The 15,039-nt window shown below is 36.9% G+C and overlaps 2 protein-coding genes across 3 annotated transcripts; both read right to left on the reverse strand.

Annotated features, from left to right (window-relative positions):
- Positions 1–746: 746 nt before the first annotated feature.
- On the reverse strand, positions 747–11,273 carry LOC108830927 (putative callose synthase 6). Of its 2 annotated transcripts, XM_056991270.1 has the most exons (43): positions 11,256–11,273; positions 10,834–11,139; positions 10,505–10,605; positions 10,230–10,342; positions 10,056–10,143; positions 9,864–9,974; positions 9,624–9,776; positions 9,426–9,515; positions 9,257–9,348; positions 9,046–9,169; positions 8,816–8,953; positions 8,656–8,732; positions 8,487–8,574; positions 8,157–8,279; positions 7,948–8,065; positions 7,519–7,850; positions 7,387–7,439; positions 7,235–7,295; positions 6,827–6,908; positions 6,692–6,741; positions 6,473–6,559; positions 6,258–6,356; positions 6,067–6,149; positions 5,876–5,957; positions 5,553–5,716; positions 5,343–5,466; positions 5,148–5,251; positions 4,949–5,060; positions 4,701–4,852; positions 4,495–4,604; positions 4,309–4,422; positions 4,145–4,213; positions 3,885–4,074; positions 3,693–3,804; positions 3,493–3,615; positions 3,302–3,420; positions 3,115–3,198; positions 2,920–3,032; positions 2,603–2,832; positions 1,730–2,527; positions 1,590–1,640; positions 1,291–1,476; positions 747–1,196 (listed from the first exon to the last, which is right to left on the reverse strand). In XM_056991270.1, exons 2-43 carry the CDS (start codon positions 11,045–11,047, stop codon positions 951–953), a joined length of 5,760 nt encoding a protein of 1,919 aa, XP_056847250.1. In that variant the 5' UTR covers positions 11,048–11,139; positions 11,256–11,273; the 3' UTR covers positions 747–950. The 2 variants fall into 2 exon arrangements, with proteins under 2 accessions (XP_056847250.1, XP_018459997.2); XM_018604495.2 differs by lacking the exon at positions 11,256–11,273 and having other exon boundaries at positions 10,834–11,181.
- Positions 11,274–11,499: 226 nt separating this feature from the next.
- Positions 11,500–14,580, reverse strand: LOC108830916 (tobamovirus multiplication protein 1). The gene is made up of 13 exons (XM_018604484.2): positions 14,342–14,580; positions 13,928–13,978; positions 13,780–13,813; positions 13,600–13,686; positions 13,475–13,526; positions 13,195–13,381; positions 13,016–13,111; positions 12,877–12,937; positions 12,663–12,727; positions 12,493–12,567; positions 12,328–12,403; positions 12,080–12,246; positions 11,500–11,869 (listed from the first exon to the last, which is right to left on the reverse strand). The coding sequence occupies exons 1-13, from the start codon at positions 14,462–14,464 to the stop codon at positions 11,846–11,848; spliced, it is 1,098 nt and encodes a 365-aa protein (XP_018459986.1). The 5' UTR covers positions 14,465–14,580; the 3' UTR covers positions 11,500–11,845.
- Between the last annotated feature and the right edge of the window lie 459 nt (positions 14,581–15,039).

Here is a 15,039-nt window from a genome sequence, read left to right on the forward strand (position 1 = left end):
ATTAACTGTGTCCAGAGAACACTAGATTTTCTACAAAAGTTTTCTAATATATATAAATATAAATATTTAATTATAAATTTATAAAAGTTAGGGAAATTCAACCGGAAGTTTAGGAAATTTCTAAAGTTCGAAGTGTTTTCAGTCCAGGCTTTGGATGTTTAGGTCTTTCTCAACTCATATGCTAAGTTGAATCACCTCTTGTTTGACTTCAAATTTTTTATAACAATTTGAACCAAGACAATTTGTATAGAGAATGGTAGAAACTTAGTAGAACTTGTAGTAAGACATTTGTAAAAAAAGGTCTGAAATTGATACGTTTCGATTATGCATCTAAAATATTTCTAAACTAAGGTTTGATTTTATGAACTTATGACTCCAGTTAAAATTATTATAAATCATATAGAATTGCAGCAATTGCTTAACTACGTATCATCCCATCACATTTAATTCGAGTATGTGTTCACACTATTAGTAATTTGTTTTTATCTCTTATACAATAAAGTACTTGTCACATGCAAGAAAAAGCCAAATGACAAGGAAATTGAAGTTTCATCATATGTCACAAGCACATTCAATTGGTGTATCTTGAAATAACTATATATATAATTAATCATCCAAACACAAGTCGGAAAGAATTATCGAGTTTTCTTGATTGTGCATTCAAGAATTTAAGGTTCAATTCATTTTTTTTTCATAAGGCTTTACACCGCAACTATTGTAAAAAAAATACTAATCAAGACCAGAAGAAATTAATATTGCTATTTTATTAAAGATCATATGTCAAAATCATGGTGATAAGTACAACACATGAGTGATGATGAGAGTGAGGTTTCCAAGTCCGATGCAACCCTATTATAGACAGCTATTGAACAACCACAAACGCCACCGTTTGTTGTTGCTTCAGTCTCAAGAAACCTAAAAACAGAGACATGAACAGAGTATGTTTTGGGTCACTTGTAGGAAGAAGCTGCTTTGTCTTTACGGCCAGCGAGGATCATAGAGATTTGAAGGCCTCTGCTAAAAGCTTGGTTGAAAAGAAGACGAGCTTGGAACTCAGAAACAATGGGGAACCAAGACAGAACAGCTATTGGTGCAAAGATGACAAGTCCCATTATCTTCTCATAAGCTCTTCCCAGCTCCTTCACCGAGTCCCAAATCCCTAAAGCTTTGATAGGTGACCTCAGTACTTGCCCAATCTGAAACACAGACCAACAACAATTGCTCTAATCAAGAACATGACTCAAGTGTTGGTAAAATGATTTCTGAACTAGGATTTTGATGGATTTTTACCAGGAGAATGGCCCAACCGGTTGGAAGAAAAGCAAGAAGGGAAGCAAAGAGATCAGTAAGAGTGAGCTCACACACAACAAATAACACTGTCATCACTGACAAGAATCCTAGGAAGAGCAGTGCCTTAAGAATCCTGAACATTAGCTGAAAGTCTGTTCCAAATTTTCTTCTTCCCATAGATACCATCTGAGGATCAAAGTAGAGTTAGTTAAGCATAAGCATTGAGATTAATGACATGTTAATGTCATTGTTAATGACTATATCATATAGTTAGCTAAACGAGGAGGGATATGTGAAACCTTTAGAACAAGTAATGATGTGAGCAAAACCACCCAAGAGAGTCCATAAACCTAACAAAGAGGAAAGAAAAAGAGGCTATATATTAGGTCACAAGCCAAACTAAAAGATGCAAATGAAGTATGATAAACTCTTTTATTACCAAGAAGCTCTTGCTCCTCTGAGAGATATTGAGCTGGTAAACAATCCCATACTGATAAATGAAGAAGCGAAGAGCAAGTGTGATCTCCAGGATCCTCCCTCTAATATTCGTATGTTTGAGATATCCTTGCTCAACACTCCACCAAGATTCCCAACTTTTATCAACTGGAATACCTATACCACCACGATCATCCAACCATCGTTTCCAATCAGTCCAGTCATCAACCGTCTTTTGCCACTCAAACCCTGACGGATTGAATATGAACGGTGCAAACAACCAAGAGCCAACCATAAACCACATAGAGACCGTTATGTACAGATAAAGTTTTGAACTCCGGTACGAATGGCCATAAACTTGATAAACAATCAGCAATAACAGCAGCTCTAGTCCCTTCACAAAGTGACTTCTTGAGTATAACCTGTAGTTCTCAGCAAACTTGGCATGGAAGACAACAAAGCCACGACCCGTTGGTCGGTATTTGGACCCGCCGTGTAAGATTGTTCTCCCGTAGTAATGTGACTTTGTCCCAAGCTGGAACGTGAAGAACACGGAAGCTAGTTGCAGCTGCATTATGAAGAAGTCCACAATAGCCGAGCGAAAACCTTCCTCCAGACCAATCTCCATTACCATAGGCAAAACCATCAAGAACCCTAGCTGAAATACTGACTGTGTAGCTAGAGCCTGCTCAAGAGCCGCTAGCTGATTCGGGGTTGCGAGCCTTAAGATCTCCTTCTCTGCTCCACTCATAACCATGTACATACGCCCATACAAGAATGCATAAACCGTAATCACCGTGAGCTGAAACAAACACAAAACTTAGTCCTAAAAGATTTACTTGAGGAGGAAGAAAGATATTAACTTGTGGGAACATACCATGCTACTGAAGTAGAATCCAATGGTCGTGAAATAGAATGAGAGCATCCTGTAAAAATCGAACCTATGCCCTAAACGATAAACGTCACGACTTAGCGTCTGCTCACCATTCCCATTTGCTACTTTAGCTTCGAAAATAGAGATAGGGTTCAACCCCACATCTCTTCCCTTTCCAACTTGAATGTACTCATGATGTGTAACGTATCCCCCACGTAAAGTTGAATTGAAACCTACATGCATTGAGAAATTAATCACTATCTGCATTGGTTATGCTTGGAAGTTGGAACCAACTGTTAGTCCTCTATAGATGCCATTACCTCCGAAGATATCCTCACTCAGGTTTATTACTTTTGAAGCCTTGCTCACACCACCTCTTGTTATGTGAAAGATTCTGTCAAATATGTCAGGATGGCCATAATGGAACCGGACCCTGCAACGGTAAAAGGAACAATGAGTTAATCATGGAGGATAGGCCTGGGCATATTATCTTGAAACCCGGAAATCGAACATACTTCAGAGGATTTGCCAAGATTCTTTGGCCAATCGTCACGAAGCTGCTTTCCTGATTGGACATGAACCAGGCTAGTGAAGAAACACTATACCAAGAAAGGGAGAAACATAAGAACACAACAAGCTCATAGTTGATACTTCCATGATCAGACATGTTTTAGAAACTGATATCTTGCAAGGAGGTTGTACCTTCCGGTAAATATATGTTCTCTGAGACCCAAAATCGTTGGCTTGCGTCTACCAACACGCTCCTTTTTAAACTCCTCCAACACATTTCTTAACTTGAAAGCTTCTTCAAAGTAGTTGTCCTGCACATAGAGACTAACCATGAGGATACTATATACTTAAATCCACAGTTATGAGAATGAAGAGTTACATACTTGATTCATATCTATAGTCTGCAGCGCTTCACCACGTGTAAATATGATAGCATGGTTTTGATTCTCAGGCTTTCCTTCACCAATTTCAGCTGGTGGACCAGGAAGCTTGATACGGTAGATTTCCTAACGATGAAAGAATATTCACGTCAAGAAGAGTGACATATATACAAACCTATAACCAGCATGCAAGTTTCTTGTACCTCATCAAACTTGCCACCTCCTTTGAGAAGAACAGAGTAAAACACTTTAGGAGATTTAGCATCTGCTGTCTCTTCCCTCTCGTCTACATAAGCAACCCGTAGTGATGGATATCTAGAAAAATAAAATGGACATAGTTAGAGAACATAGATCAAATGATAACTTTCACTGAAATGTATCAAAATTTATCATACTTGAGCATGAGCTGCAGAATATTTGTGTAGCAACTCCTGTTGTGGATATCACCAGACTTTTTCTGGTTTCCATAAACCTGACAAGAAACAACATAAGTGAACTTGAGATCTGCTAGGGCTTTAGCACGTTCCAGGAAAGCCTTCTGATGCTCATCATTGGATGCCATGGCCTGATGTACACTGAACTTGGCTACAAGAAGTAAAAAAAAATAGTAAGTTTAAGAATCTCATGCTTTGCTTCTAAATTAGTAACCACAAACCGTTTTCCCCTGCAACTTCCTGGTAGCATTGAAGCTCCAGAGCTTGCCTATAGTACATCATTCCCCTAACTGGTAAAAGTTATCAGAGAGACAAAGATTAACATATGCATATAGACCAAAGTAATACTTAAGAACAATATGATTTAGATTTTGAGCATTTGTACCTGTTCTGGCTAGTGTCTGGCCTCTGTAAGATACCCACTCTCTAAGGAACTCTGACTTTTCTTTCTCAAGAAGCTTAGGATCATTTAGGCGATCCAAAAAATTGGTCCACTCATCTATTTCATGTAAGATCAACTCAGTAAACTTGAATTTGTGTAAAAGTTGTCAAGAATCAAAACTTTATGTACCAGGATAAATCTTTTGTAGGTAGAACAGTATTGAGATCCCATCTTCATTCTCCTTGTTAAGCTCTTCCTCTGAATATAGAACATCTTCTTTGTAGTAAGGAGTTAAAACACTGAACATGAACAAAAACAGTGTGTATAATTCAGATACATAAAGAAAAAATATAGCACCCTTTAAACAGATATGTCATAACAGATTTGAGTTTCACCTGAATGAGAGCATATCTCGTATTCTTGGAGCATTAGGCATATTCATGAACAGAGAATTAGCAAAGAATGTGATACGGCGACGAGCTTCCAAGTTTTGAGGAACATTTATTGCAGATTCTTTGACAGACAAGAGCAAATGAAGCCGAACAACCTACAAAGAAGTAGTCAGATTATCATGCTGCATGTTGCTGTTACACCCAAAAACATTAACATGATGATTATTAGTACTATGCTCATTGAATGTTACCTTCTCCCTCCAGCGTTTGTCATCTATGAGGTGAATGTTAATCTTCTCAAATCTCTGTTCCTTTTTCTCATTCTTGATGTCAGGAGAATGAATACGAGCCTTTTCAACAATTCTACAACAAGAACAAACAAGAGGACTTTCATACACTATACTTCTAGTGTCATAATGCATCTTTCTATCTATCTGATGATATACTTACTCATGACCATTAACCAAGAGATCTTGAGTGATGATTTCGATAACATCCTGGAAGACATTAATTAACTGAGACTTGTAAGTCCCCTCGTCTTCATAGTCACTTAACTGTTTACAGAACATAAGCATGAGAAAGCATTAGTTACATGTGTAAAGGCCTAGTGTAGTGAATGAGTGAACAACCTATTCTAAACATTACCAAGATGCTTAGAAACTTCTCCAGCTTATCTCTAAGGAGTGGTAATCCACTCATCCTGAAATCATATATGAATCTCTGCTTCTCTATGCTTATGTCCACTTCTGAAAACACCTGATTCATCACCCTGATTCAAAGAGGTATACACGTGAAGTCATGAAGGTAGGGCTCAAGGTTGCATAAGATGATAGGGTGAAGACGGCTTGGTTTTACCTTCTATCCGCTTCATCTTCCAGTAGAGCGGAGATGATCTTCTTCAATGTTTGATAGCTCTCAAAAACAGCATAATGCATGTAGCTATCACTTGTAATTTTTCTAAATAGTTCAGCATCCTCTTTTCCCTTGAAATCTTTTGCCATTTTCACAGCAATGGGAATCTACATATATAGTTGAAGACACATATGAATGATCCTAACTGAAATAATCACTTATGCATCTTAACAAAAGAGTTGATAACTCATGTATTTTTGATCAATGAATCCTTGTTTGCTACTAAAGTGAAAACAAGTGTTCCACAAACACCAATGATTTCTTACCTTACTAGCAAGCAAGAAAGGTGGCCATTGGATGACAGATACATCACCAGAAGAAGACGGTACGAGCAGCAAATCCATATCTCTGAGTAACAACATGAAAAGGAAGCGTTACATGACTTTCTTGCTTGATTTACTGAACAAAAACACTACAGTGACAAGAGTGTTTGTTCTAAAGAATGTAGAGTCTTAACCTGTCACTAATCTTATCCTCACGTCTCATAGAGATTATGAACTCGTTCCACACCTGGGAGAAGTTCGTGATTTTTTTCTTGTCCTATAGTTTACATAGACCATTGATCAATGACAGACAAGAAAAACATAGATGTGATCCACCTTCTTACAAGTATTAAAGTACTTATATGTAAGTTTGAGAACTAAGTACCGAATGTTTTCTATTTGCATCTTCTGTTGGCATGAGGGTGCGGCTGAAGGCATTTGGTATTGACTCAAATCTAGACCGCAACATACCAAGAGTCCGTATCTATGAAACACCAAACGTGATCAAGAAGTAGATAGTAATAGAATCAAAACAAGTAACTAAAGTTCCTTTAAGGGTACTATCGTATACTAGATTGCACAATAAACATGAGCACTTACTTCTCCCAAATGGCTGAAGGCCCCATGTATGCCTCCAAACAGTGTGGAAAAAATGGCGTACCATATTTGAGCATCCATCAAGTAAACCTACTCAGAATATAACACATGTAAATAAGTAAGATATATAAGTGTTTCAAAAAATATATATATACATATAAGTATGCCTTATATAACCACATTTTTCTTTCTTTATTGGGAGCTCTTTTAGTCTCTACTTACCAGTACAATTGGAGCCCATACAGCAATAACCACTCCAACATTGTTATTTGCTATATAAAAATCATGAGTTAGTCAAAGAAAAGTGTAATGCAATGTACATTGCAACAAGAAAAAGAGGATAATCTGAAAACTTACCATTTGGAAAAAACTCATGCCACTGGTAATTACGAATGTGCAAATTCATTATCATCTTTGTTGGTTTAATAAGGGGTAGTATCTGTTTGCAAGATATAATGATAGTCATCAATGCTTAAAAATAAATCACTGTAGGAAGACTCAGCAAGGGCATAATGTGAATAAGTACAAGGAGGACATATTGAAGTAGAAAGAGACAATCATCTAAGAACTGTATAACCAAATAGAATATATTTGTGTATGTCTAGCCTAAAGAGTTGCTAGACATAAGATATCAAGAAGTGGAACCAAACCTTTATATAGGAAACGCTCAACATAGAAGAGATAAACTTATAGCTCGACATGTATCTAGACAGCCTACAATGGAGTAACTATAGTAGGTTAAAGAGAGTAAGATCAGATCCATACCTCCACATAATAGTTGAAAGAAAATTTGCTGATCAGTAGCATAATCCAGAAGGAGGTATACCTGAGCATAAACAAGTTAACAATCTAGTAGAAGAGTTCAAAAATCTTTATGAAGTTAGATAATGATAACAAGAAATGTAGTGATCACTCACTTGAAAAGAGAGAGCATGTCCTCATGCATACCTCTTCCAACGTATAGTTTTGGCTACAAATCATAAAGAAACAAAGATGACAAAAAGAAAAACCAATATTTTCAAGAACCACAAGAATAATTGAAGACTTGCCTGAGCCCACCACATGATAAGCTTGATAACTCGCATGTCTGAACACTCCATGACTCTCCTGAACGGTGGAACGAGGAACAAGAAAGCAGCTAGTATGTTTGGTGACACGTAGAATGAAACTGCGTAGTTATAAAAAGACTTATCCTTCCAGTCCCCAGTCCAAGTGCTGAAGAACTTCACAACTCCACTTGGGCGTTGGACAGATTTTGCATAAGCAATTGGGAGAAGCACAGCCCACATAGCTGCTACTGCCAGTTTCAGAAGGTAACGCAGTATCTGGGACAACTTGAAATTCTTCCAGGCATTGAAAGTAAGGATGATATCCAATACAGCTATACAATGCAAACATGACAAGGACCTCCATTAGAACATCAAATAAGATAGACCCTTCCTTGGGATACAAGAAACTACTCTGGGAATCATCAAAACCTTGTAAAAGAGTCAGATATGCTGAAGTAATGAAAATGGTCAACACTTTCTTGAAGATATCCTTGTCAAAAATTTCACCCAGAGACCCAGAACCATTCCATCCAACTATTACCATAGCCTACAAAAGACAAGAACAAGTATGATCATTTGAAAAACAGTTTGTTTCCAGACTAATATCAACTCTTTCACATATGAAAACTCTTTTTTACCTGAAAAGCCATGACAAAGAATATCCACATCCGATCAAAATCTCTGAAGAGGTTCCAGAATGTGCGGACTTCAACAAAGTTGGTCTTAGGCTTTCTCTTCCCATAAGTGACTTGATCCAGTCTCTGCAATAGATTAGACCTACAAGGATTATGTTTCTGTAGTATCTTTGTGCTTTCTGGCTTGAGCCACAACATCAATATATCAAAGGACCATGTGAAGAAAAATCACACAGCTTAAGACTAATTCTTTAAACCAAAGCCACATAACAAAAGTCTCATACCATAACCAAACTTTACTTAACTAGAGTGCTTAGGAATAAAATGACATACCTCGTTCTGTGGGGTTCTCTCATCAGAGCTTAGGAAAAAATCTGCATTAAGGTCAAGAGGCCATCCTATCTTGAAGCATTTCCTAGACCTTTCAAATAAACAAAGGAAGCTAACAATGAGAAACCACATTCAAATAATCATGTCTAGGTAATAGTTAAGCATTACTCACCAAAAGTATTCATTCAAATCATCATAGTTTCTCCATTGTGAATGGCTTGCTGTCCCACCCTTGTTCCTTCTTGCTTCCTTCTCAAGTTAAGTACAATCACTTTTAAAGTTCAAAAGATAAGTCCAGTTCCTAACAACATGAGGGACCTTGATATACTTACATTTCGTATGACTTGATAGATGGGAGTTATAACATTTCTCAGAAACGTTTCTTCATCAATTATTTCTCCTGTTTCATATGGCTCACCACTTACAGCTTCAACATTGCTAAACAGAATCCCATAGACATCATTTGCCATCTTAACAGAAAAGAAAAAAAAAGCATTTTAAACCATCCAGAATCTGAAGAAAGATATGTAACATATCTAATACCACAGCTGAGAAAACTTACATGGTGAAAAATATAGCAGATGCACTCAGGCATGAATCTAACATTCGAGGCTTCACCCCATATTAAAAGGTACAGAGAAATATAGATAAGCTGCAGTTGTTGTACATCACAATCTGGTAGAAACCTTTTCAAGAACCAAGTTGAAGCATCAAAGATCAGATGTGTGATGTGACCAAAGATCATTATAAATATTTTGGAACTTATCACATACTTGAGATTAGGCTCACGGTGCAAATATTTACACCATGAGTAATAGTTTTTAAACGTTTTGTTCATCAACTCGGTGACTGTGCTTGGATTCAACTGCAAGGAAATTTACAGCATTACTAACCATAAAGGGTAACAAGAAGATGTGTAACACACCATACAACAATGCTCACCTCCTCATATTCTTCATCAGTTCTGTTTCTAATATCAGCATTAGCAAGAAGCAGTATTATGTGCTCCCTCTGATTTGCCACATTCCCTCTCTATTATATTCACCAAATGAAGTGAAGAAACAAATACAAGTTAGCAAATCATCATATAATTAACAACACTAGGAATTATACAAAACAGAAGTTAAGTAGCACATCTACCTGAAACCCAAACTCAGAAGCAAGCCATTCAAGTATGTCATTGAAACGTCTAGATCTAGCCTTGCGCATTTCATCAGGTGCATTAGCTGGCAAATGAACTCTTCGTTTAGGAAGGTTGCGCACATTGCGAACCGCACTGAATGCAGCCTTGACCTATTTGTCAGAGTACATAACATGACCAAAGTGTAAATACTATATCTCTAGCATACTAATCGAGTAATGTATTCAAACAAAACGCACCTCAGGAAGTTCCACAATTGCTGGTTTAGTCCCAACAGCATACAAAGGAAGAATGTTGTAGTGCTCATATCTATCCCTCTTCCTTTCAACTTCTTCTGCATATCTACGAGTCTGAAACAATGAAACAAGAAAATGAGGCTTCACGCAGAGCTATCTAATCAAAGTATCATTAGCTTATTATATAAACCGAACCTCATAGTCCACTTTTGGAGAAGGTACAACAGTCTTCAGGACATCATACAGCACCGAAGCGATTTTATAAAGCCTAGCCATCTCTTCTCTACAGTAACGAATCAAAGACCAAGAACGTAAGACTAGGGGTTAATAGAACCAAGCTAAGCTAATAAAATATTTGCCTGCACTCACGGTTTTCTTGATGTTTCTCCTTCTTTGATATACTTCTCATAGAAGTTTTGGTAATATGCCTGAATCTCTCTAGGATCGCTTTTTGCAAGCTGAGGCTTGGTTTCCTCTTCTTCCTTCAAAAAATTATAAAACATGTAAGCTCTTAATGATCCACTAAAGTGTAAATCTTATTACCTTCACAAGCAAGTATGTAGTCTTTCTATACATAAATAAAAGTTGATTAAGATTGATGCAAGTATATATATTGATCTGAAGTTTTGAACCTATGTTTTTACCTTCTCCAGCCGGTGTAGCAGATAGGTCTTAAACTGACGAACACCACGACCACTAGATGTATCATCCATCCTATGAGCCTTCTCAAACGCATGAAAGCGACCTAACATCAAAGAAATAGAGTGTGTTACACAGAAACAAACCATACTGGTTATACAACTATGTCTATGTCAAGAACCCATCTATGACTATACAAACATCATTAAAATAGAAACTGGCTAAAGCAAAACAAGAACTCTTGTTGTTATATATAGTAACAAAAGAAAAGAGACCTAAACATAACCAAGAGGACTCATCAGTATCTTCTCAAAGTCAAAGAGTAGTGACTCACAGAGATAAGCAACTCGAGGATTATCCTTCTCGATTTCATTAGCAACACGAAGAATAGGAGCAATAGAAGCTAGAGAAGAAGGAACAAGCTCGCTGTCCATGGCGCTAGCATCTTCGTTTGGTCTATCAATCATCATAGTGGTTGCACGAGAAGGAGCAACCCTTCTGGACTGAGACCTAGGCAACTCTGCAGTTCCACTCGAACTAGCTTCCATGGCCACCGTGAGTAAGAACAACCCTGTGTAACTCCCTCCTCTCCAAACTCAAACTCAGAAACCTCTTTGGTCAATCAAATCGAACAATGTCACTGAAAACAAAGTAAGAAGAGAGTATGATAATTGATCTCTCCTTTTGTAATCACTTTATAGAAAACACAAAGACAAAAGAGAGATCAATAAAGAAAAGAAAAAAGAGTTTCCTTACGAGAGAGATTGTTTAATTTTAAATATATGTTTCTGCTTTTTAGCTTTTTCCCTCGCTTTTTTTTCTTTTGCTTTCTTTTTTCTCTCTTATTAGGTGTGGTACGAAGCTCTCTTGAATTCTTTTGCTTAGCGAGGAAGGTGAAAGTGGAGGGAAGGCAAAACAGGAATGACTTATGACAACAAATTAAAATGTCACTTTTTCTTTTCTGTTTCTATAAGAAAATTGCTATACGTAAACCAAAAAGAAAGCAGATCAATGAGACTGGTTCAATAAGTTACTGGGAAGTAAGAACATATGTGTATCCACAAGCCTCTCCACATATCATGCAACTAAAACTGTAAAAAAAACTGTAACCAAAAAAGAATATTTACAGAGCTTTCTGGGATTAAACCTCCAGTTATATCTTATAAGCACACTCTTGTTTCCAAGGCCACGTAGGGAGTAGAAAACGAGCTTGTTTCAGCTCTAGTTTCACTCCAGCACCACAACACCATATTCAGGCTAGATCCATTACGCAACTCAATGAGGTTTTTCCCAGGTAACAAGAGAAGAACATTGATTCAGGCAATCGCTATGATGTTTCATTTGAGTTATATTGGACTTGCCTTAGAAACCTGTACCACCGAGTCCAAACCAAACACATGTGAACTGACCTTCCTAACTAAAATTATATTTATTTAACAGATGTATTTGTTGGTTACAGTTTGATTCGGTTTATATATCCACCCTTGTTTATATATAGTGTATGCAGTTCACAAAGCCTCTTCTTTAGTGAGCCTTAAATGACTTTGTAATTTAATATGTTGATAAAGAGAAGTGTGTACCTGGTTTTTTGAAACGGTTGTGGAGGTCCACTGCTGACGAGGCTGCCTTGCAACAGTATCGTAGTTGACATAAGTGATTCTTGTTTGTTCTTCTTGTCTATTCACATTGTTTTCAGGGGGTAACTCCCTCAACACCCATAAAACGAAAGCTAATGGTAAGGTCGAACCTGTTCAAAACCAAGTCATTATGGATTTTACTACATCTAAGGTCTTAAAAACGGCAAACAAAAGATGATTAAATACTTTACATATGAAATAGTATATGATCAGAAGAACCAATGCCTTGATGCCGTGTAACTTGTTTGGATTCCAATGATAGAAGAGCTGAGAATCACAAGTTGTTTTTTCGGTTAATAATGTTGGCAAATGTTAGATTTCGCTTAACACGTATGCATTCGGTACTAATGTCTTACCGGAATGTGAGTGAAAAGAGTGATTAAAGAGCTCACGGTGAAGCATACCACTGACACGCCTGCTAAACCCGATACCTATAGATGGTGAAAATATACTCTCAATGTAAGAATGCGACTGATATCTGCAAGAAATTTAAAACTTGCGGAGGTCAATAAGAATCATTAGTTACCTTTCGCATCTCTGATGAAACTTGTTCCGACCGGACCTTCCTTAGGTTAAAGAGCAGACGCGTGCCTAGAGAACATAAAACGAGTTTGTAAGTTTCTGCTACTAGATCAAAGCCTAATGGTCTCACTGTGGCAAGATTAATAAGATCACAGCAATTAAAGCCTATTAAAGCTCAATAGCTCTCAAACAAGTAAAGAAGTAAACCAACCACTCACCATAGAAGCATAGACCTCCTCCAGTGATTAGGATTATTGAAGCAAAAATATCTACATACACCTACACAGTACACAATTAGTGAAAGTTTATAAGACCAAGAACATTTATGAATAGCAACGAGTGATTGTAGCACAAAACCTCAGCCAATAACGAAGGATCTGCAGAATTATCTCCGGATGCAATCCAGATAAGGATTGCAAATGATATCATTAAGATGAACACAAGAACAACCGCCTAGCAAAAGAGATAAGATAACTTATAAATGATTAGGCTAGAGCCTAGTGCTTAACTTCAGAACACCGAAAGCTATTACATACAGCAGCAACAAACTTTTGTCGGGTGCCGACATGAATCCCATGGAAAGAGCAGCACTTTCTGCGATCACTTGCACTGGAAGAACCTGATTTGCTCTTGCTTTTCTCGAGCAACATTTGCTGGATGCTATTTTCTTCATCTTCATCATCCTCATCCTCCTCTCCATTTCCCTGATGGCAAACATCTACCCTATAACATTTTTTTTATAAAAAGTATCAATGTCTTATATCGCTAAACAAGTTATCACATAGCAAGACCAGGTTTTACTTAGAAAGTACGTACCAGAAAGAGAGAAGTAGCAGAAAAGTTGCAAGAAACAGAATCTTGGGAAAGGCTGCAAGTAACATACGCTTCATCAGGGACTATATACTAAATCCATGTTCATAACAAGAGAAAAGAATCTTTACCCATAAGCAGAAAACCGAATGCGTTGGACCAATGATGCCACCTTGTGCAAGTTTCTATTATCGCAGCCACAAAATAAAGAAGCGAGCCTGCAAAAAAAGACAAGAGTAGAGTTCTTACTCAACCAATCTAATTCTTCCCTCATTATCTCTGTTGAGGTGAGGAATATCCATAGGATTTACCAGTGTTTGAGGAGCCAATCATAAGATGAAGAACCTGCATGTTTTCATAGATGGATATGTTAGATACACTCCATGACAAGTAACGAGAACATAGAACTTTACTTTAGAACACATTGATAAACAACCAGTAAAGACGAGAAGAAATTACTTTCTGCCGTGTCCATCCAACTCGTTTATCCCTCCTGTGAAACCGATTTAACTGAAAGAAGAAGTTGGCAGCCAAGATAAATCTTATAAGCCCAAACCAACAAAAATAGAGAGAATGAGAATTTTTTTCATTACAAAGGAACCAATGAACAAAAACTTAAAATCTATTATTACACTTCTGAAAAAGAAAGGTTTCAACTTTCTACAGATAATTCGTATCGGATTCAGAATCCCTGAATCAAATCTAAAGACACACTCCCATCTCCCTGAGTTCTTATTCAGAGAGTTGACCTAAAACTTAAAAGGTCAACAACAATAACAGACACATCTCTAAAGACTAGAATCACCCAGTTCAACAAAAAAATATTTTGAAATCAAATTGAACTAAAAAAAGAAGAAGAAGAAGATAAAGAACCTGAAGGAATGCGATGAGAGCGAGAGCGCCATCGATTAAAGCAAGACAGATATTAATGGCCATGAAACTCGGAGCATAGCATTTGTCCGTCTTCGATTCCAAAACACTTCTTGTGATCGTCATGGCGAATCCTCTCTTTCTCGTTACTCTCTGAGATCGAAATGGCCGAGATTTTTAGGTATGTAGAGAGAGAGGATCGAAGAACACAACTGAGAGACAGACAGGTGTTTGTAGGAGATGGGTTGGCTCTGGTCTGAAATAATATTATTTTATTTAAAACTATCTCATTAATATATTTTCTGAAATTTAATAAATACTTACTCAAAAGAAATCAATTTATAATATATTCTGACTCTTTCTTTATCCATCTAATTCAAAAAAAAATTGGAAAGGATTAGCTCATTTTTTATTTTACTTTATTACTAAGATTATGTTTTAGGAAATTAAATATACTGTTATATTCAAAAAAAAAAAATCAAATAAAAGACACAAAACGTTCTGATTTATCCTAGTTTTAGTGCTTTCATACTCGACGGATCATTACTATAAAATTTAAACCATATCTATACGACTATACCAAAGCCTTATCCAAAACTAAGTACTAAATTATTTGTTATCCTCCCCATAGTTTATCCTAGTTTTACTTGTTAGACTATAGAAGATCTTGTGATAATAATAGCAAGCAACATTAACATTAA

This window comes from Raphanus sativus, chromosome 7, assembly GCF_000801105.2.
Source record: "Raphanus sativus cultivar WK10039 chromosome 7, ASM80110v3, whole genome shotgun sequence".
NCBI classification, from domain to species: domain Eukaryota; kingdom Viridiplantae; phylum Streptophyta; class Magnoliopsida; order Brassicales; family Brassicaceae; genus Raphanus; species Raphanus sativus.